At 42.1% G+C, this 20851-nt stretch overlaps 1 protein-coding gene across 1 annotated transcript; it reads right to left on the reverse strand.

Moving 5' to 3' along the window:
- Window positions 1-9333: 9333 nt before the first annotated feature.
- On the reverse strand, window positions 9334-19912 carry LOC104572664 (arrestin domain-containing protein 3). Its single transcript, XM_088521390.1, has 8 exons — window positions 19633-19912; window positions 16832-16913; window positions 14263-14410; window positions 12930-13032; window positions 12317-12573; window positions 11886-12048; window positions 10911-11065; window positions 9334-9649 (listed from the first exon to the last, which is right to left on the reverse strand). The coding sequence occupies exons 1-8, from the start codon at window positions 19910-19912 to the stop codon at window positions 9593-9595; spliced, it is 1245 nt and encodes a 414-aa protein (XP_088377516.1). The 3' UTR covers window positions 9334-9592.
- Window positions 19913-20851: the final 939 nt, after the last annotated feature.

Raw genomic sequence — 20851 nt, forward strand, 5'->3', positions numbered from 1 at the left:
CTGAAAGGCCAGCTACAAAAAATGAAAAATTGGCAAGAGCAGTATATGTTTTAAGTCTTTTGAGACTACCCCAGGACAGCCTAGTCCCTCTGATGGTCAAACACAGGGCTGGGCTAAAGGGAGCCCTGACAGAAGTAAAGTCGGGTCCGTGTAAGATGATGCTGAGAGACTGGAACATGGGAAAATGGATGGGACCTTTGGACTTGATAACCTGGGAAAAAGGGTATGCTTGTATCATTACAGATGCTGGAACCAGGTGGGTGCCAGCAAAATGGGTGAAACCCTGGCTGGAAGCAAACTTGCATACATCAGACGTAGCAGGCGAGCAGCCGGTACCCTAGCTGTGGAAAGTGTGAGCCTGCAGAAGAACAACATGAGAGGAAGAAGTGTTACTGTTATTATTAGCTGTATATTGTGGCTTTTAGGAGGTAATGTTGCTTTTAACGCTATTAGAGAAGCTGATGCTACTTTTAACACTGATGGATATGTTAAAAAAGGTTACTGTAAGTAGTGATTGCATTGATGATGTTGATCTATGGAGTGATTGGGAAGTGATAGTGACGTCTTTCTTCGGTCCTGGAGTGTCAGCCGTCCGAGCTCACAGGAATATTGAACGTCTTGCATGCTGGGCAGTCAAGCAGTGTTGTGCTTAGTGAGTTGTCAGATGATTTAACCCAGGTGCAACACGCTGTACTGCAAAACTGTGCCGCTGTTGATTTCCTGCTTCTTGCTCACGGACATGGGTGTCAGGACTTCGACGGAATGGGCTGCATGGACCTGCAAGATCACTCGGCGGCCATCCACCAACAACTCCACGACTTGATCAAACATACGGAGAAAGTAACAAAAGATGTTGGGTTTTTCGGACTCGATGGGTTAACTGACTTGTTTGGAATCAGGGGATGGATAAAATCACTGGTGAAATCGCTATTAATGTTGTTACTATGGGGACTGTTTCTTGTAGTTGGTTTAATGATCGCTTGGACCTGTTTGCGCGCTTTGATATCACGCTTGTTAACAGCCTTTTCACGTAATCCGAATCTGACACCTCAAGGTTGGCTTGCTTCTCGGGGACATTTAATCTAAAGAAAAAGGGGGAAATGTGGAGGACAGGGACATGGGGGTGTTCTTGACCAGTCCTTGACTGGGCTAAGTTGGCGGGAAATGAGAAAGTTGCTCATTATGAAAGACAACTTTGAGGAAGTACAGCTGTCTTGAGATGTCAGTGTGGCCATTGCGGTTAGGCGCTTGGATACGGCTTAGCAACCTATGATATGTTAGCACGTTAATCCTTGTAACCAATTACTGATGCTCTACCGAGATGTTGCTGTGCGAATTGCTATATATTGTGATACGTAACGCGAAATAAACGAAGTCAGTTCCAGCTTCTATGAAGTTGCTGTCTGGCATTCCTGACCCGCTACAAGCTGCAACACTACCTATTTTCTGAACTTAGCAATGCTAACCAGGAAAAAACAGGCTGGTTTAACCCTACAGTCTTCAACCGACTACAAGAGTATAAATAATCCAAAAATTGTGTATTAATTAGAAATCATTACTCAGGGAATGTTCTACGTCTTTTACAAAGCTGACTGACCTATGGAAAGATTGATTAAAATCTGTTTGTAACCTGATGGGCAAGCATGACAAATTTACCTTGAATATCAGTATCTAGGCCAGGGGTCCTCAAACTACGGCCCGCGGGCCGGATACGGCCCTCCAGGGTCCTCAATCCGGCCCGCCGGTATTTACAGAACCCCCCCCGCCCCTCCCCCGCCGGAGGTTGGGAGGGGGGGAACCAAGCAGCCGCAGATGACTTCCTGCCACTTAATCCGCGCGCCGGCCTCTGCAGCCCCCAAGCACCCGCCGGGACTGGGCTGAAACCATTGCCTCGTCCTCGACCTGCCCCCCTCACGGGGCGCCTCTCGGCTACAAACCGCGCCGCCGCCGCCCCGTCCTCCTCCTCCTCCTCCTCCTCCTCCTCTGCGATGCGCGGCAGGCGAGAGGCGCGGGCATCTCCTCTGCCGGGCAAGCTCAGTCGGCAGCCTCTGGACTGCGAGGTCCAGCCAACTCGGGCGAATCGCCAGAGCCCCGGCGCGGCAAAGTTCCTTCAGTCCCTTCTGGCCACCCTTTCCGGACTGCGCGGCCGGGCTGAGGAGGGGGGCGGCGGCATCAGCGAGGTGGGCGGCTCCCACGTCTCTCCCTCCCTCCCTCCAGCTCCCAGGCAGGACAAGCAAGCCAGCACCAGTGGGAAGCACGCACACCATCATGTCAAAAAAAAGAAAAATTGACTCCGAGTGCAGGGTATTCCAAGAAAAGTGGACTTCTGATTATTTTTTCACGGAGTACAAAGAAAGAGCTGTTTGTCTGATATGCCAGAATTCAGTGTCTGTGTTCCAGGAATACAATTTGCGTCGACACTACGGAACTCAACATAAAGATAAATATGATTCTTTGGTCGGACAAGTGAGAAAAGATAAAATATTAAGACTGGAACATGGATTGACAACTCAGCAAAATACTTCTGTGAAGCAAAAGCAGCTCAATATATCATCACTTCAAGCAAGCTATCAAGTTGCCAAGCTCATAGCGCGCGCTTGCAGAGCATTCATAGAGGGAGAATTTGTTAAAGAATGCCTTCTTTCTGTTGCCAAAGAGATGTGTCCAGAGAAGGCGGATTTATTTAGTACAGTGAGTTTTTCAGGACCTACAATGACACGAAGGATTGAAAAAATGGGGGAAAATTTGGATCTGCAGTTGCAAAACTCCTCAAAAAAACTTTGCTATTTCTCATTGGCACTCGACGAAAGCAATGATGTTCGTGATTCTGCACAACTTCTAATTTTCATTCGTGGGACAAATGATTCTTTCGAAGTCACAGAGGAGCTTGCTGCACTGAAAAGCATCAAAGGAACAACTACAGGAGAGGATATCTATGAGAAAGTTTGCCAAACTATGAATGATTTGGAGCTGGACTGGGGTAAACTATTCAGTGTGACAACTGATGGTGCTCCTAGCATGGTGGGGTCCATGAAAGGAGTGGTTGCACGCATTAACAAAGAGATGGACAAACGCAACCATTCACATCCGATAGCCATACACTGCATCATCCACCAACAAGCACTGTGTTGTAAATCACTGAAGCTGGACTCTGTCATGAAAACTGTAGCTTCTTGTGTTAACTTCATTAGAGCTCATGCACTAAAGCACAGACAGTTTCAGGAATTTCTGTCTGAGCTAAGTGTTGCCTATGAAGATATTCTGTACCACACAGAAGTCCGTTGGCTGAGTCGAGGGAGAGTTTTGAAACGATTTTATGACTTACTTCCACAGGTTTATGATTTTATGCTTTCTAAAAACAAGGAAGTACCAGAGCTCAAAGATGCAGAATGGAAATGGCACCTTGCGTTTCTGACAGATGCAACAGAGCTACTCAACAATTTCAATGTCCAACTTCAAGGAAAGGGGAAGCTCATCTGTGATATGTATTCATGTGTGAAAGCATTTCAAGTCAAATTAGACCTGCTCATTAACCAAGTAAAGGAGGAAAACTTCTGCCATCTCCCCACAACTCAAAACCTGTCTGCAGAAAAAACAGCAGTTGCATTCCCAAACAAAACATGTATGGATGTACTAGAAATGTTGCCAAAGGAGTTTCAAATTAGATTTAAAGAGCTTCGTCTCCATGAACAGGACATAGAGGTTTTCCGGAACCCATTTTCTGTTGACATTGAAACTGTTGATCCGATTTACCAAATGGAATTGGCCGAACTACAGACTCGTGACTCGCTGAAAGATGCGTTCAAATCGAGCAGCCTTACTAATTTCTATGCATCTCTCCCCTCAGAGACATATCATAATCTCAGGAACCATGCACTCCAAATTGCAACCATCTTTGGCAGCACCTATGTCTGTGAGCAGACTTTTTCCCGAATGAAACATCTGAAATCTCCAATCAGATCCAGACTAACTGATGAACACTGGCATCACTTGCTACGACTAGCAGTGACAAATATGGAACCTAACATTGACCATCTCATTAGCCAAAAGCAGGCCCATAGTTCACATTGAAATATTATTTGTTTTTGTTGATTACAATTGTTCTTCATTTTAAATATTGCATTCTTTTTTCCTGTTTTTTTGTGCACTACTACAAATAAAATATGTGCAGTGTGCATAGGAATTCGTTCATTTTTTTCCAAACTATAGTCCGGCCCCCAACAGTGTCTGAGGGACAGTGAACCGGCCCCCTGTTTAAAAAGTTTGAGGACCCCTGATCTAGCCCATCTCTGGTGGGGAGCTTAATTTGGATTTTAGGCAGTTTGAAGATAGTAAGACCTTGTTTGGATTTAGATAATTGCATGAATTTTCAGATAACAGAAAAGCTTGTATTAAATTTTGTAAGAATTTCCCTCCTCCTCCTCCTGTATTTTCTCATTGTATTCCATTGAGAACAAAAATATCGTACCTTTTTTGAGAAAGATTGAGTGATGGCACACTCCTAAATTCACTCAAGAAATAACTTTTATTAAATTGCTAAGTGGATGACTGATTCGGGCCTTCCCAGTCACCGAACACTGGGTTTAGGTTAGATGAGGTAAAAGACGCTTGTTCAAAGTGTTTTGCTGTGGTGTCCAGCCTCCCCTCGGCGTGACTGCTCTGTCTATGGGCTAGGAGATCTGGAGATCCAGCTCTAAAAATAGCCGCCTATAGCTGGCAGGGAGAGATTTGGGAGTGAATGATTGCTTGGAGAAGAGATAGGTGACTTTGTTCCTTATTTCAAGGGTACCATCTGGAAGGGAGTGAAGCATCCCCCGTGACTTGCCTCTGGAGCATCTTTCATGAGAAAAAATGGGAAAGGTGAGAATCTTCCTTAGTGGTGACATAGGTGCAGACGCTTGGTAGCGCTCGCATTGCTGTGAATTCCTGAGGAGGTTTCTGCTCAAATCCCCTGTATGTGCAAGGGCTGCAAGTGGACGCTGTGTGTCAGGCCAGAGCCTCAGACCAAGTCAGCGTTCCTGGGAGCAGGTGCTGTCCCAGAGCAGTGGCCTAGTGGAAATCAGGCCAGGCCCAGGCTGTTTGCAGAGCTGCAGGGAGCTGCGTGCCCTGGTTGGTGGCACCACGTTCGCAAGGGCAGCCTTCCTGTTAGTGACACAAGGTTCCCTCTTGAAGGTTCCCTGCTGGCCAGGCACCTGGCGTGCAGCGCTCGCCCCAGGGAGCGTTTGACTGTGTGGTACCTCAGCTGCTGCTGCTCCATGGAAAACAAGGGGGGCTCTCACAGTGAGTTACTGGTTGGTGTCTGTAAAACATGAGTGGCTTGTGCTTAAAAAGGGCCTAAGAAAGCTCCTCTGGGTTTTGGCTAGATAATTGTCAAAAAAATGTTGGATTTTGCAACTTTGGCTGGGGTGTCTCAGAAGCCTAGGTGCTGAAGCACTGAGATTTGTCATCTTTCTGGATTGTCAAGGTGGAAGAGCTGTTATTTTAAACCACTATGTAACGCAGATTTGTGTATGTGCATAGGTGTTTTAATACTCAGAAATATGAAATATTTGCATTTTCAAAGAAAATAGATCTCAGAGTAAAACCTTGATAATTTCTAATATTATGGTAAGCGTGACAATTTAAACCGAAGCTTGAAGGAATCCTAAGTAGTAGTTCTGGTCTAAAAATGGTATTTCAAGAACATGTTGCACAAAACCACTAGGAGTGTGTGTCCTTGAAATGCTATTGCAGACAAGTTAAATTCTAACAAATATTGCCACATAGCATCAGGAACTTCAGTACTAAAAAGATTGGTGCTGGTGTTAGGGAAAAAAAAGTAATTATTCTCATCATTGCTACTCAGTTATAAAGGAGTTTGCAGTATATTGTGCATATGAGAACCTTTTTCTTCTTTTTTCTGTTTTTGGATTTCTTATTGCTTTGAATCAGAACTCAGATACAAGCGATGAACTGTTTGTATTAAGAAAACCAAAAACTTAAAACAGTCTTTCTGGATCCTCCATAATTGGCAGTTTCTAGTTCAAAATTAAATGGAAATGCTGCAGCTCACCCAGGAATCCGCACACTCTGGAAGCCCTCCCGTTCTGGTTGTACAAGGAGTTAGCTCAGACATTTGGATCCTCCGCATTAGCAGCATACACCATAGAAGGTAGGACCAGGTGTTGGTGTCTCCAGCACCTTTCCCACAGATGCAGGCATGGCCAATGGGGGGCCGCCGAGTGCCTGGCTTGCAGCCTGCTGAACCTTCCCTTAGGTCAGATGACACTTGGGACACCAGAGGACAACGCTAATCCTTTTTGTCGGAGGCTCAGCTGTGCACGGCATGCGGAAGCAGGATGCTGCGGCGCTGGCATGCACTGGAGCTCTATTAATACCTCCGTGCAGAGCGCACGGCCTTTCCGTGCATCTGGTACCGCTGGGCAGCCGCGGGGACAGTCAGGGTTCATGTCACCAAACCAGCCTTTGCGGCCTTACTGCCAACCCTTGGGCTGTCTGGCCTTTAAAATGCCCCCTGCCCCATTTCCTCCCACCCCTACTCAAATGAAGCCCCTCTCCTCCCTGAACCACTTCTTGTGGGAAGTACTCAACAACTTGAGCAGGTCACTACAGCTGCAGTGATGATAGAAACAGTGTCCTCAACAGCCTTTGATATAAATACAAAAAAGGAACCGAGGATGATGATGAAACTTAGCTGCTGCACTTCCATCTGGGGTGTCGTTCCAGAAATAGTTCTGCTACTGCTGTTTGGTACATGCTTAGTGTATATATTCCTACAGTAATGTGATCCTCACGACCTAGATTTAATGCATGGTCATGCAGTAAGTAAAAATCTGTGTTGTATAAATTTTATGGCTTAAACGCTTTCAGTGTAAAGGCTTTCTTTTTTTTTTTTTTTAAAAAAAAGTTTATTTTCCACAAGGAAGAGCAATAGGAAAAAATAAATTGTTTTCCACATATTGTTTTCTTGAAACAGTCTACAAGGACATATTCAGCACCAAAACTAAAAACAAAAAAAAAAAACAAAACAAAAAAAAAAAAGGAAAGAGAAGTACAAACAGCCATAGAATATAATCTATAAAGCAAACATTTAATATTGCACTTTGTTTCTCTAATGTTTGGATTTTACTTATTTTTTCCCTAATTCAGATTAGGATTCTCTATCAAATACTGGGCTACAACTGTGAACCTTATGTTTTGTAATGCTGAGAATTGACCAATATTTGTAGAAGAATAGTAATGCCTCTAATGAACTAACAGAAGAGTTTACATGGAAAGTCTCTATTTGATAAAGTTTTAGAACTTTTCAGTGTGACCACAAAGGCTGTGATGCGACGCCAATTGCTACAATATTGGTCAATCCTGCTTCATATGCATTCTTCCATTATACTGTGATAAGTACTTTAATGCTATGTATATCAGTAATTGTTCCCTAGTCTGTTAAAACGACAAGGAAAAATAAAAATAAAACCACACAATGCCCTTCTATGCCAAAGATCCCATCAGCTTTTTTTATTTTCTTGTCTGGATGGAGAGGGTACAGGAAAGGGACATTCACAAAATGCCCTCGTAAGGTAAGACATCACCCAATTGCCTTTTTCTCCAATATTTTTGCTTAACAAAGCCAAAACCTCCTACCCAAGTCACTTAAAACGTGACACATTTATACTTTTTCACCCTGTCATTGTTTTTGAAACATGAAGCATCTTTCATGTTCTCAGAAAGGCCACTTATGGAAAAGCCTATTATCTCATTTTTATGAAGCCTCAAAAACAAGGCATTTTTATAAAAGTAAGCACCACACTGAAAACACCAGCTTTCCCTCTCCTCCTTCCCTTCTGAGCTGTTTTATTGCACAAGGAGATATGCGATGGCTTGACTCTTGATTGAAGCAGTCACCACCAGAAGCATGTCCCTTTGTGAATAGTCTCAGTTACGCGAGTTCAGGAAAGGAAAGTTGACTTGCCTGAGGCCCTAGCACCTGAGGGGCTGGTATCTGTGTTACTGGATCTAATGGCTCCCGTGTACCCTTCCTCTTTCTTGACCTCCACCTTAAGGGTAACTCCTTGTGGTTTGTTTCTTGCATCCTGAAGGAACATATCCTTGAAGCTGCTGGGGTCTTGTTTTACAGCTTGTGAGAGGACCCCAGGAATCAAGTCAAGCCCTTCTCTGCTAACTAATAGTTGAGTACAGCCAGTAACACTGATATTCTGGCCCACTTTCATTAGAGTTCTAGCTATTGTATTTTTACAGTATCATAAACCCTGAAGATAATACAAAGTGCACAAACTGAGCGGTCTTTTACCCTAGTCCAAGCTCTTCTTTTCTGAACTATACTTTCTAGTAGAGACTCCTATATAAAGGTATAGAATTTTTGATGATTAGGCAATTATGTAAAAAAATAAATTTACTTTCCCTTCCCATCCTTACTCATTGAGAAATCGCTCTGCCCATGAATCCTGGATAGCATAGGGCTCTGTCTTTTAAAAAATTTTTTAAACACTTAGTCAGTGGCTGCTGATGCTGCTTTCACTTATGCCTTTATTTTTTAAAGCTTCACAACTTGACCCTCTCTTTTTCATAATATAGGAAGTTTAGAAGGGAATGCAGGTGGGTTTTGTAACTTTTGTGTATGTCCCTCTTCTAAATCCCCCTCTCAAGTAAAGAGCAGAACACAAACACAAAGCAAAATGAAAAAAAAAAAAAAAAGTAACTCAACAGTGCAACATAACAAAACAAATAGCATTCTAACAGTTTGGCAAGTGATGAGTTCACCTGAGATTAAGTGATTTTTAGGCAGTCTGTAACAAAATGCTGCTTTGTGATAATAGTAGAAAGGCAACAAATTTTTAAAAGAAGTGAAGGTATACAACCCTGACAGTCTTGTATTAAGTTTCCTTCTGGTATCACCCTCCTACCCCCACATCTCTGTTGCTTATCTACTATAGTAGGCTGCAAAACATACAGCAAGGAGGATTGGCTTGAAGGCATTTGATATTTGTAAATAAATCCACAAGAGGGTCCAAGCTGAAGAAATGATACATGATCAGCCTATTAGGACAATTCTGAGCATGTGCATATGCAGGTAAAGTCCAGGCTACATTAAATTAAACACACACACACACCCCACAAAAACCACCCTCAGTGCTTTCTTTTGCTCCTTGTTGTGCAGGCCACGAACAAGAGGGGATAACAACAGTCAGGCATAAATGAGAGAAAGCTGTAGTGACACTGAACTGCACAACATAAGCAATGAGCATGTGCAAATTTTAAAATCATTATAGGAAACCATCCCTCTCTTACAACGTGGCAAGTGTTTGGCACACATGACTAGCAAGCTAGTAAGGCTGCTCCTAGTATGTACCACTATTTAAGAGGAGGGAAAAAAGCTCAGATCTTCAAGCATGTGGAGCGGTCCTATGATGTTGCTGTAGGCTTCTAAGCATGATCACAGGTTGTTTTCATTTGCTCACCATCCAGGTGAGACCACCACCACTTTCCTTGGAAATTGGGTCTCCACTACGACACCTCAATCTTCAACATGGTAAGCACGATTCAAAACCCAAGTCGAGTCAGCTTAGCATGGATTCCTTCAGCGAGAGGGGCAGGATGGTCTGTCATCTGTGGGCTGATCTGGGTTGGGGTCAATCTAATGAAAAAAGGAAAAGAGGGGGGAGGATTTTAGATTCAGATGTTAGAGAAATCAGAATTTACATGTTTAAGCCAATTATAATGATACATGGTATTCCCAATCCAAAGGTTATTAAACCAAACACCAAAGCTCTGGTCACTGAAACATAGCTTTGGATAAAATGAACGGAGTATGTACTTAATACATATTAAAAAAATAAGTTGAAGGCTTTAACTAAAGGTTTGAAAGTTTTAACTAGAGATTTTTAACAACTTAATTCTTTGTGCTTAATATCAAACACACACACACACACACACACACACACCCCCTCCCCCATTTACCACTAGGGAAGTCTTTTGAATCATCTGACATATATCAGAAAGATGACACATTACTAAACATGTCATCTAAGAAACATTTAGAGATATTGAAGTTTTGCTTGAAAAGGCAGAAAATAATCAAAAAAGTAATTCTACTTTAAAAACAGTTAAGCCTCAATATGTTATAAGATGTTTCAAAAGCTCATGCGTTCTTAGACCTTACTTTCTTCCTTTCCCCAAAGGAATAAAGGGAAAACAACCTGCTAGCTCAGGTGTCTCAGACTGGACAATAAGAATAGTTTTACATAGTTTCATCGGGAATAGCATGCAAAGGATTCTCATCTCATTTCATAGTGTTAGTTTTTAAAGGGGGGAGTGCACATGTGTGAGGGGCTCTTGACTTAAAGTGAGTATTCAGGCAGAATTTAACCAAAGGGGACTTTGGCTGTACCAACAAGGGGACTTGTTCTGCACCACTGCTACTTCTTGGAAAAAGAAACAAAAACACACACACACACCCACCCCCCACACCCCCACCACACAAAAAAAACAAACCCAAACAAAACCCAAACAAAACCACAACTTGATGTCTTACAGGTGCACACCACAGCACTTTAAGACAGCTAGTGCGTTTTGGAAGCTTCTACAGAGTGCTGCCAAGAAAACATTATTTCCAGGCCTACAAGGCACTTTACAGAGCATCTTTCTAATATAAGGCAAAGATCGTGTACAAAAAGTGAGTGTAACCTGTGCTACAAAATAGACATAGACAGCTTGATGATTTATCTGCAAAGGATCTGAACTGGGGTGGGGGGGGGGGGGGAAAGGCAGCTTGTTTCCTGTTCCTCACTTTATTGCTTTCTCTGAATTTTTGGAAAGAGGAATACCTTCCTACATGTATTCTGCAAGACAGAATTCAGACAGACAGCAAGTTCCTGCTCACACTGTGATGCACCTACCTCTGAATAGAGGGGGGGAGGCAGGAAGCGGAACTCCTGGATGTATGCAAATAATGGTCCCTGGAGCCCTCGCTCAAAGTCATCGCAGGTGGCTATGGGCACCAGGCTGGACTGCCTCTGCTCCTCTGTGACCACTTCTGCATAGCTCGGAGGTGCTGAAGGTAAAAAGATACACGTGGTTCGAACAACAAGTTCTTATGCATGTCAAAATATATAACATGATAAATATTAAACTTTTGTCATTATAAAAGGCACTTGCAGGTAGGTAAATATTCAGCGATTTTTTTTAAATTGTTGAACACAAGTGAGCTAGGTAAATTCATTTTATTTTAGGGTTAAGCAAGCTTATGTTCAAAAATAGACTGACCACTGCATATTGTGGCTGTTTTCCCCCGATTTAAGCATGCCAAGGATGCTGTTTTTTTCTGTACAGGCAGAAGTGACAGACTGTTGCAATCCTTTTGGATTTCAGAAATCAGTCTAGCATTTGTACTTACAAAACATATGTTCATTAGGTGTGTGATAGGAGGAAAAGAAGTTCCTCCTTCAGCCAGAAGGGAGATATCCCATAGAATTATGCTCTCTTTTCAGAGAGCCACAGCTATGAAGGCAGACGAGACCCAAGACATCGCTACTATTGCGAGTTTTAACGTCTCACAAGCAAGGATGCAACTGGAATACTGCAGGTAAGAGTAACCACATTCTGCCCAGATGCAACAGCATACTAGGCCTCCACTTCTACCACCTCCCCAGACAGTTTGATTTCCCTGCCTTTCCTAGGCAGGGAGAAGGGAAATGACAGAGGAAACTCTGTTCCTCCACAGAAAACAGGTGGCAATGGAACACACAACAAAGGATTTCCTGTGGGCCCTGTTAGGAAGGGACAGAGGGCGCTTCTAGTGACACAGCAATGAGTAAGATAGACAAAAATCTAAAATAACAGCAAATTGTTTTAGATTTGTATCGTCAATTTACCTTCTGGCCTTTCAGGCAGGGTCAGACCAAGCCAATTCATGTTCATGCTACACTGACTGCTCACGCTTGATGTCCTGCTACCAAATGGGTGGAGAGGAATGGTACCAATGACCAGTGGTAAGTTAAGGAATAAATCCATGGCTCCTGGAATATCAATGTACACCTGGAAAAAATAAGAAGAGAAAGAAACATGAGTTTGCATCAGCATTTCATTAGGTTATTAGACTAAGTTTATCTTGCTGTGGAAGATTCTATGAGGGACCTGTTCCTATTTGTCTGTTTTAGGGCCTGTGCCCCTAAGGGGCTGTAAGCTCAAATGGAAGCTTGAATTCTTAATGTGAGCAAGTTAGCAAAACCCATCTTTTTTAAGAATTTACATGGAATGATGAAAAGGACACATATTTGAGAATGAAACAGACCATGCAACATACCATTAGTGAATACTCCACACGGATTATATTACAGTCAAGGATGGAAGGGGAAATGGGTGGAATTTTCAACACTTTGCCATTCCAGGTTTCTGTTTTGCCAGACGACAGGGACTCCCCACGCAGGCTGGCAACGAGCTGTTTCACTTCCTTCATTTTCCCTTTGGCATGGAATGCCTGTGTTTGGTAAATGGCTGCCTTTGGCACCACCATACGGGAAGAGCAGTTCTCAATCTCAGCAAAGATCTGAATTGATTCACCTGAAACAAAAGAGAATTTCAAGTTCTCGTTACATTTGCAGTTTAAGCAAAGCTGTAATGCACTAGGACCTTGCTCTTGCTGCTCTACCTGTTAATGAGAGCAAGGTCACCATAAGCCAATCAAACAGAGGTGTAAAAGTCTGTTTAACAGAAGTAAAAGTCCTTCAGCAATCTGGAGACAGCTAGTGCTGTCTGTTTTACTTTAGAATATTCTGAGGTGATTGCTGAATGTGGACTGAGGTGGTAAAAATAGCCTTAATTTTTATATAAAACCATTAAACACAAACTTAACAGTTTCAAAACGTAGTTTTAAAAGAGAAGGAGAAACATTTCCTATAATTACTTCTATTACGTACCTGGGGTATAGCCCTTCCTTTCAATTTTGGCACTTAAGGATATTGGGCCTGAGGTACAAAACCAACAACAGAGAGTCTTTTCTTTTGTACCTGCTTGGGGTGACTGCAAGAAAAGAATAAAATTGCCCATTAAATTACAGAGTTCAATGAAATCCATCAGCTATTTTAATCAACACACACAAAAATCATTTTCATAATGTACTTTATTTTTAGAAATATGTTCTATTTGAAAGAAAAAAAAATCTGAAACAATTTAAATATCATTACAGAGATAAAAATGTTTGTCCTAATTCCACTGCTGCATTAGCACTGCCTTTTTCTCCCAACCATGAGATCCTCACACTATAGTCATGCTTTGTAGCCTACACATCCTAACATACTGTTGGCAGAGCTTTACGTGTAATTATCAGTAAATTAGCACATCTTCCCACTTTACATTACATTAAAAAAAAAAAAAAAAAAAAAAGTAACTAAACCAAACTAATCTTGACTCCTGCTATTTTCTCTGTTTCCGTCTCATCTATATTAAACCAACCCTGTTATTTTACATGAAATGTGGATTAAAGGCTTGATCCAAAGCCCATTAAAGTCAAATGAGAGTCCTTTGATTTTAGTGGAGTTTGTGCAAGGCCAAGGTTCCTTTGCAAGTCTGATTTTTCACCCATACACACAAGAAACCTATTTCAATGGACTTGGTTTTAAAATTTATTTTTTCCATAGATTAGATTTTTTTTTTTTTGGGGGGGGGGGGGGGGGGGATTTAAAAGGGATTTTAGGCCAGATTGAAATTAAATCCTCATTGAAAGCAGTTGTGATATTAAAGTGATTTTACTTTAATAATGAAATTTCAGAAAAAATATACAGAATTGTGATAATTGATAATTTTCATATAGATAATTTCTCCCCATCAACAGAAAGCTATGTACTGCAGTACATTTTTACTTTGCATTTTTAAGTTAGCAGTCTCGCACTGAAATATTTTTATGCTTTGCAGGTTCCTTCCAGAGACTATTCCTTATTTAAAAGGAAAGGGGAACAGTTCATAGGAATTCTCCACCTGAGTAAGACTTTACAATTTATTATCAATTTAAAATAACAAGTACTTTTACATCTTATGTTTTGTTCAAAATTAAGCAACTCTATATGGGATAATTTAACTTTCAAAATACCAGCAGTTAAAGAGTTGCTAAACTGAAAGGATGCTTAAAATATCAGCTGTAGTTAAACTAACAAATAAATATTAGAGAAAATTAGATATTGATGTTGTTTTGGTTATCGTAATGCATTATTTGCATGCCACAAACAAAGAATGAGTAATTCTGTCAATTCTTACCAGCAATGAAGGAGTGTTGATATCTATATGTTCAAAGACTGTAAATTCCTTCTTTAATTTTACTGGTAGAAGCCAAGGCCTATGCAATTCAGCTTTCACCCAATAGCGCACACTGCCATGTCTGCCTTCGAATGAGGTAGCAAGTGGTCTGTGCAGGACACAAAGGTCAAAATTGAGCAAAGTCTTTATCTCTCTTGCCAATAATGATACGAGCGATCAGATTAGGAAGTGCTATGATGAAGTGGTAGCTTTAATGCACCAGAATATTTAATTAAGCATAACTTATTTGCAAAGTTTCCATATCTCAAAAATCAAGAATAAAGCTGGGAGGAAAAAAAAAATAATCTCCAATTCATCCAACAGTAGTTTTGTAGAAGTTAAGAATCGATGACAGAATTGTGCTAGAAAATGCCAGAAGAGTACTCATTCTCTTTAAGCTTAAGAGGTCGCTTTCAAGTCTAGGATGCTGCACGCCATTTTAAGGCTACCCAATCTAAATTAGCCTTAGTAGCAGTAAATTATTGTTTGGGATGTTGCTTTTTTGTAAATAATTGTGTATTGTTTACTTGGCTGGTATCTCACTGTCTAGTTTATTTTAGCTCTAATTAAGCACTTTTGTCATTTGTTTTGCCTTAAGCAGGGTAGTTAAACATCTCAATTTAGAGCTCTGAATAGAGAAAGGCTATTTTGAGTATCTTCTAATTTCCCTCTACTCTGATGAGGGCATATTCAAATATTAATAATAATAATAGATGAGACTATTCTGCTCTCAACTTTGGAAGACAAGGAGTCCTTGTTGGGACATGTAATTTTCTTGGAAAATTATTGGAAAGGGGCTCCAAATCTTTTAGCATCACCTTTTTCTGCATCAGTATAACATGGAGGACATTAAATTCTTTATACTCCAGTCATCTCAAAAGTCCTTTTCTTTCAGCAATTTGTTTTTTCTTTAAATCAGAGTAGAAATTTTTACGTTGCACTGTTTTTGAATGATAACATATATATTAAATGCAAGCTACTTGCAAAACTTTCCTATCTTCTATAGTTAACACTGGCTGTGCTAGAGTTTTACTAAAATGATTCTTATTAATCATTTACTAAATGATTCTTTTATGCACAGGTTTGACTTTTCTATTTGTACATTGGAAACACCTTTTTGGTTAAAAAGAAAAAGTAGCCCAGATGATAGGCTCTTCTAATCAGCCTTCAAAGTTTCATCTTGCTCCAGTATCCTTTAGGGCAGAATCAATAAAACAACTCCATGCCTTGTGTTTTTCCACCATTGTGTTATAGTTTCTTTTTAAATTAATTTAAAAAATAGTAAGCATAAAAAATCCTAAGTAGACAGTGTTTGTCAGGCCTTCAGACATTTACTGCCAGCCTTTGTTTTCTCAGTATTATCAAAAGCTCGTTTCACAGTATTCCTTCAAGTCACTTAAGAAGACCTTTTGTAATATTTTGACCAATACTTGTGGTCTTTTACTGGCCATCTATGTCATCTCAAACTCAATACTGCATGCATACTGTTTGTATTTTCATATACAAATGTCCCAAATTAAGGGAAGATCAACATTTTCTTACAACTTTTGGCAGATGAGATTTTCCTCTGACCATTAGTGACTTCCAAGAATCACTACATATATAGTGCTCTAGGTGTTCCAATGACATCTACTGTCAAACTATTTGCTTTGAAAAAAAGCAAAACCTGTGAAACCTTCATGTGCAGGTTCTGCTAGAGCCAGCACCTCTAATAAACAGATGGTTCATTTGCTTTAATATGAGATAGTAGTCTACTTGAGTATAACATTCTGCCAAGATTTTCAACCTCATTGACTTCCAAGATTGCCTTTTACAGTAAAAGGCTCTTCCTCCTTTTTCTCCATCCATTTCCAGATACACACACACTCTCCCTCTCCCTTTGTATTTAAGGCTTGTGTCTTAGCCAGTTTACATGTTGGTAACTGCTCTAACTCTTCAAGATGTCCATGTTGTGCAGATAGGTGAACAGACTTGTGTTGTGCACGTGTGGTGCCATCTTAGCCCTTTTTGTGCAGAAAGGCCAGCCTGAGTACATGCATCCTATAATAACTGGAACAATCTCCCTTTTTGTTCAAAGGCTGTTAAGCTTGCCACATCTGTCGCAGACCCAGCCAAACAATTAAGCCATGATCTTATCACTAGTTCTGCAGGTCTGCGTGGCTCCAGTGAAATCTTGAGCTAGTTAGAAGGTATCTCAGCCACTCGGCAGGACTCAAATGACACTTCGATTCCTCTCCATTCTCCAGGAGTGGAGTAAAATAAAGGCACGAGTCAGACTTTGGTCAAAAAGAGTCACCAACTGTGCAGCAAAGAGCTCCCATTTTGTGGGAGGACAAAAATATATCTATATTTACCAGCATAAAAGCAACCTCTTCAGCTTAATGAAATTATGTCCTCTGTTGCATGTCTGAGCACAATTCCTACTACCATTGAAAAAGTTTCCCCTCCACCCACAGCAAGGATTTTTCTTAGGCAGGTATGTGTCTCAGCGTCCTCTCACACAGCCTGAGCAGTGCTTAGGGGTACTTACGTCTGTGGAAGCTCAAAGCTGAATGCATATTCATGCCTTCCTGAATGAAGGATGTGAAGGCCTTCTTCAGAATTGTCATCATCTAGGAGGGAAAAACCCAATATGCTATTCCACCTGTGAACATTTTACACAGCATAATATATTACATAGGTTTCTTTCCCAGGGTAAAGGGGATTGATACACTCTTTACAATACTTAAGAATATGGTGTGCCATAAACAAGTATCTCCAGGCAATTTGTATTAACTGCTGGATGTGAAGCCACAAAACTTTTAAAGATAGGTAAAACAGCCAGATTCATCTTACATAAAAGCCAGATATTAACTTGTTTTATTATTTGCTGCTGAATACTGGCATAGTTGTAATTGCTGTCATTATAAGCTCTGCCTGAAAGATGTCATGGAAATAATGTTTTTCTTAATCATATTTAGTTCAAAAATGAAATAAAAATGGATCTTTCTTTAATGGTATTAAACAATTTAATACTTGGTACGAAGTTTGTTCTGCAAGATAAATTTAGTTATTCAGCTTTTTATCTTCTGGCTTACCCAGAACTTCACTGGGGGTGGGGGAGAGAAAGACAGAGACAGACAGGGAAGGTGTATGGGCACTACCTAGAAAGTACCAGACAAATTCAGGAGCATAGGCAGTGGGAAAACTGCCCAATTCATGTTTTTAGAGCTCAAAGTTCAGCTGGATCTTGCTAGTGGTGTAGCTAAGACCCAAAGGTTTCCTGGTAGCAACAAGAAAGCTGACTTGGGGTATATAGTCATGATTCTTTCTATTGCTGTAAATGCTGCAACAAATTTGTGGCTTATTCCAATATAATTACTGAAACATCAGGAAAAGTGCTGACAATCAAAATAAAAAGTTGCTTTACGAGAAAATAATCGAATACCTTGTGTACAAAAGAACTGAGATAATAAATGCAAAGGGAGTATGCGAAAAGAATTACTTAAAACATGAAATATCATGGAGGAAGTCAGGCACGGTTAGAAATGGGCAGTTCCTATTGTCCTACAAAAATGCTGATGCCTTTTTTTTTCCTCTTCTCTCTAAGTGTACCAAAAAAAGCTATTGCAAGTAAACTAAAAACCACCACGCTATTTACATGAAGGCATTGTGGGATGTCATGTGGCCAAGAAAAATCTCAAAGGGACAGTGAAAGCACATTACACTGTGTGTATAAATATATACATATGTTTTAAAACATTGTGCCTTTTTTTTTAAATAATAATAATCTTGCTCTCGCACCGAGGTTTTCCTTCCTTTCTCCCTTCCTTCCTCCTCTCCTTTTCTGCTAGCTCAGCAGTCCCACTGAGCAGGGCAGCAGCGCTGTGGTAAGCAAATGCTGAGCTGTCAATCAGGGGCTAGGCTGGAGCAGGAGCAGACCGGCCTAAACCGGCGCGAGCAGCTCCCGAGCCAGCCAGCCGCTCGTATACATACAGTATACATTACACCCCGTCGCGGCGGCGGACTCCGCGGCCGTTACCCCACAGTAGTGGGTGGGACGGGGTGCGAGACGCGGGAGGCAGCGGGTGGAGCGCGGTAACGAGAGTGCGCGGCCCCGGGAGCGGCCCCTTCTCCCCTCCGCGAGCTGCCGGTTCCGGCCGGCACCAGCCGCTCCCACCGCGCACACCGGAGTGCGGGCAAGGCAACCTGCCCCTCTGCGCCTCGCCGCCCGCCAATCAGCGGGCAAAAAGGCAACCGAACTTACATAACCAGTTTTAACATTATTTTCTTGTGCTAGGAATTAAGTCATCGCCACCACCTGACGCGCGCAGCCAATCTGCGGCGAGCGGGGCGCGCACCTCCTCCCTCTTTCCAGGACCGGTCCCAAACAGGATTGAACCGCTTCTAACAAAGGGTGGAAACTTCGCAAAAACAACCCCGGTGTCCCCCACACTTCCACAATGTAGCCCTGCGAACAATAGATAGGCAAAGCGAGGGCCCGCGTCCCCTCCCCGCAGCGCGTTACCCCTCGGTTTGGGGTGGAAAGGGGGCATTTGGGCTTCTCCGGAGAAGGGTTTCATTGAAGGCAGGTTCCAGAACTCGACAACTTGGAAATTATGCTCCCAGTGCAGCCCTCGGCTTGCCGGGCAGAGCTTTGGGTCTGGAACCCCCGCGCAGGGGCTCAGGAAGGGAAATTAAAGCTAATTTACTGGTAGTTGGGAGCAAAGGGAGCAGCGGGGGGAATTACACGTGAGGTGGTGATAGCAGATGTCAAAATAAGCCACAGGGAATCTTCGCTCTGCCAGAAATGATCCATCTTTAAAAACCATCACAGATCAGTCTGAAAAGCAGAGCTGTATCTGTAATGTGTCAAAAAAAATGTCTAGTTTTATGTTCCAGTATATTTCACGATTCGAGAAGCTGCTACCAGGAAAGTCGTTTACTGCATACCTCCTTTTGATATTTTTCGTTTTCCCCCACAAACCAAATCTTTTTAATATGACTATAACAAAATGAATACTGCATTTCGAAAACATAGTATTAATTAACTGCAAATCCTCATGAAAAAGCTCCGTTAAAGGGCAGGCAATTGGAGAAAGTCCCGTTTGCAAGCATTTTGCAGATGCATCTCAGCACAGTTTTAACGTACAACAAGCGTCCATATAATGGAAGAGAAATCTCTAAAAGGCAGCCTGCGTGTCCTCATCTTTAGAAAGAATGGATTTTATAGGTTACACACTAAAGGGGCATAAACCGAGATGATGCAAAGATGCGACCTTTCCAGAAAAAAAAAAAAATGTCTGCACGTAATGAAATAGTAAGAGAGAAAGAAAAAACAAACAAACTTACCTCTTTCGTGCCCAATGAGGATGTCTTTATGGTTAAAATATTCTACTTCTTCAGTGTAATTCTGTGTATAGGCAGTGTTGGATCCAGCATTTCTAGATTCAGTCCAACGTACTTTTGCATGTCCTCTTGCATGAATTTTAAGCGATTTTACCCTAATTTCCCCAGTAACTTCTAAATTGACCCTTCCTGAGACTGTGTCCCCACTAGAATAGACAGGGACATTGCTGTCATTGAGACAATCAAGGCTTATTGTCAAACTCTTCACCTTCCCCAGCACCATTTTTTTAATAACAAAGTATACAAAAATATACTGTTAGGAAGGGGGGGGGGGGAAGAAGAGGAGGAGAAAGAAAGAAAGAAAGAAGAAGAAAAAAAGAGAGAGAGAGAGAGAGAGAGAGAGAGAGAGAGAGAAAGAGAAAGAGAGAGAGCCCGGATCTCATATGAAACGCGCTCTCTCCAGCACAGGGGCGTGCGCTCTAGCAAACCGTCATGGGCAGCGCGCCAAGAAGCCCGCTCGCCACAAAGACGCTCCCTGTGTACTGCCACCTCACTTTAAGAGCAGCTTTGTGGAAAAACAACCCCGCCGCGCATGCGCCGCACGCCCCCTACGCGCTGTGTGCCCGAGCGCCCCGCGCCGCTGTCCGCCGCTGAGACGCGGCGTTGAGGGGTGCACTGGGTGGTGTTGGGAGCCCCGGGCCGGGCAGGGGCGATGGACTCCCGCCAAGTTGCGGTTTGCGAGGGCGCCTCCTGCTCTCCCGCTTCCTGAACGACCCCGAGAAACAGCTTCCAACTTAGCAACCGGGGACTGACTTTGATAGTGAACTTGTTTCCAAACGCGAGCTTCTCTCTGTGCGAGAGCAAACTTGAAGTTTTCCGTGTTAGTGCTTTTAAATGGACCGGTGTGTGCCAGCTTAGTTTGGGGTTGGTTTGCTTGTGTTGCCCCCCCCCCCTTTTTTTTTCTCCCTCTTCTGTGGTGCCTTTTCTTGGATAAACGTCCTAGATTAAATTCTTAAATTAAATTAGATTAAATGGTGCCTTTCTTTTTTTTTTCCTTTTTTAACTTTATTTATTAGTGGCATAAAGTTTTTCGACCGGGCACCTGATGTAAGCGTTAATATTTAACGAAAGAGTGTATGCTGAGAGCTGTGTCCTTTTTCAATAAGCAAAGTCTGCAGCTAAAGCAAAGTTTGGAGCCGCAGTTACCTTCTGAAACAGTATG

This window comes from Tinamus guttatus, unplaced genomic scaffold (genome assembly GCF_059628265.1).
Source record: "Tinamus guttatus ecotype Peru unplaced genomic scaffold, ASM5962826v1 Tinamus_guttatus_pri_ptg000120l, whole genome shotgun sequence".
NCBI classification, from domain to species: domain Eukaryota; kingdom Metazoa; phylum Chordata; class Aves; order Tinamiformes; family Tinamidae; genus Tinamus; species Tinamus guttatus.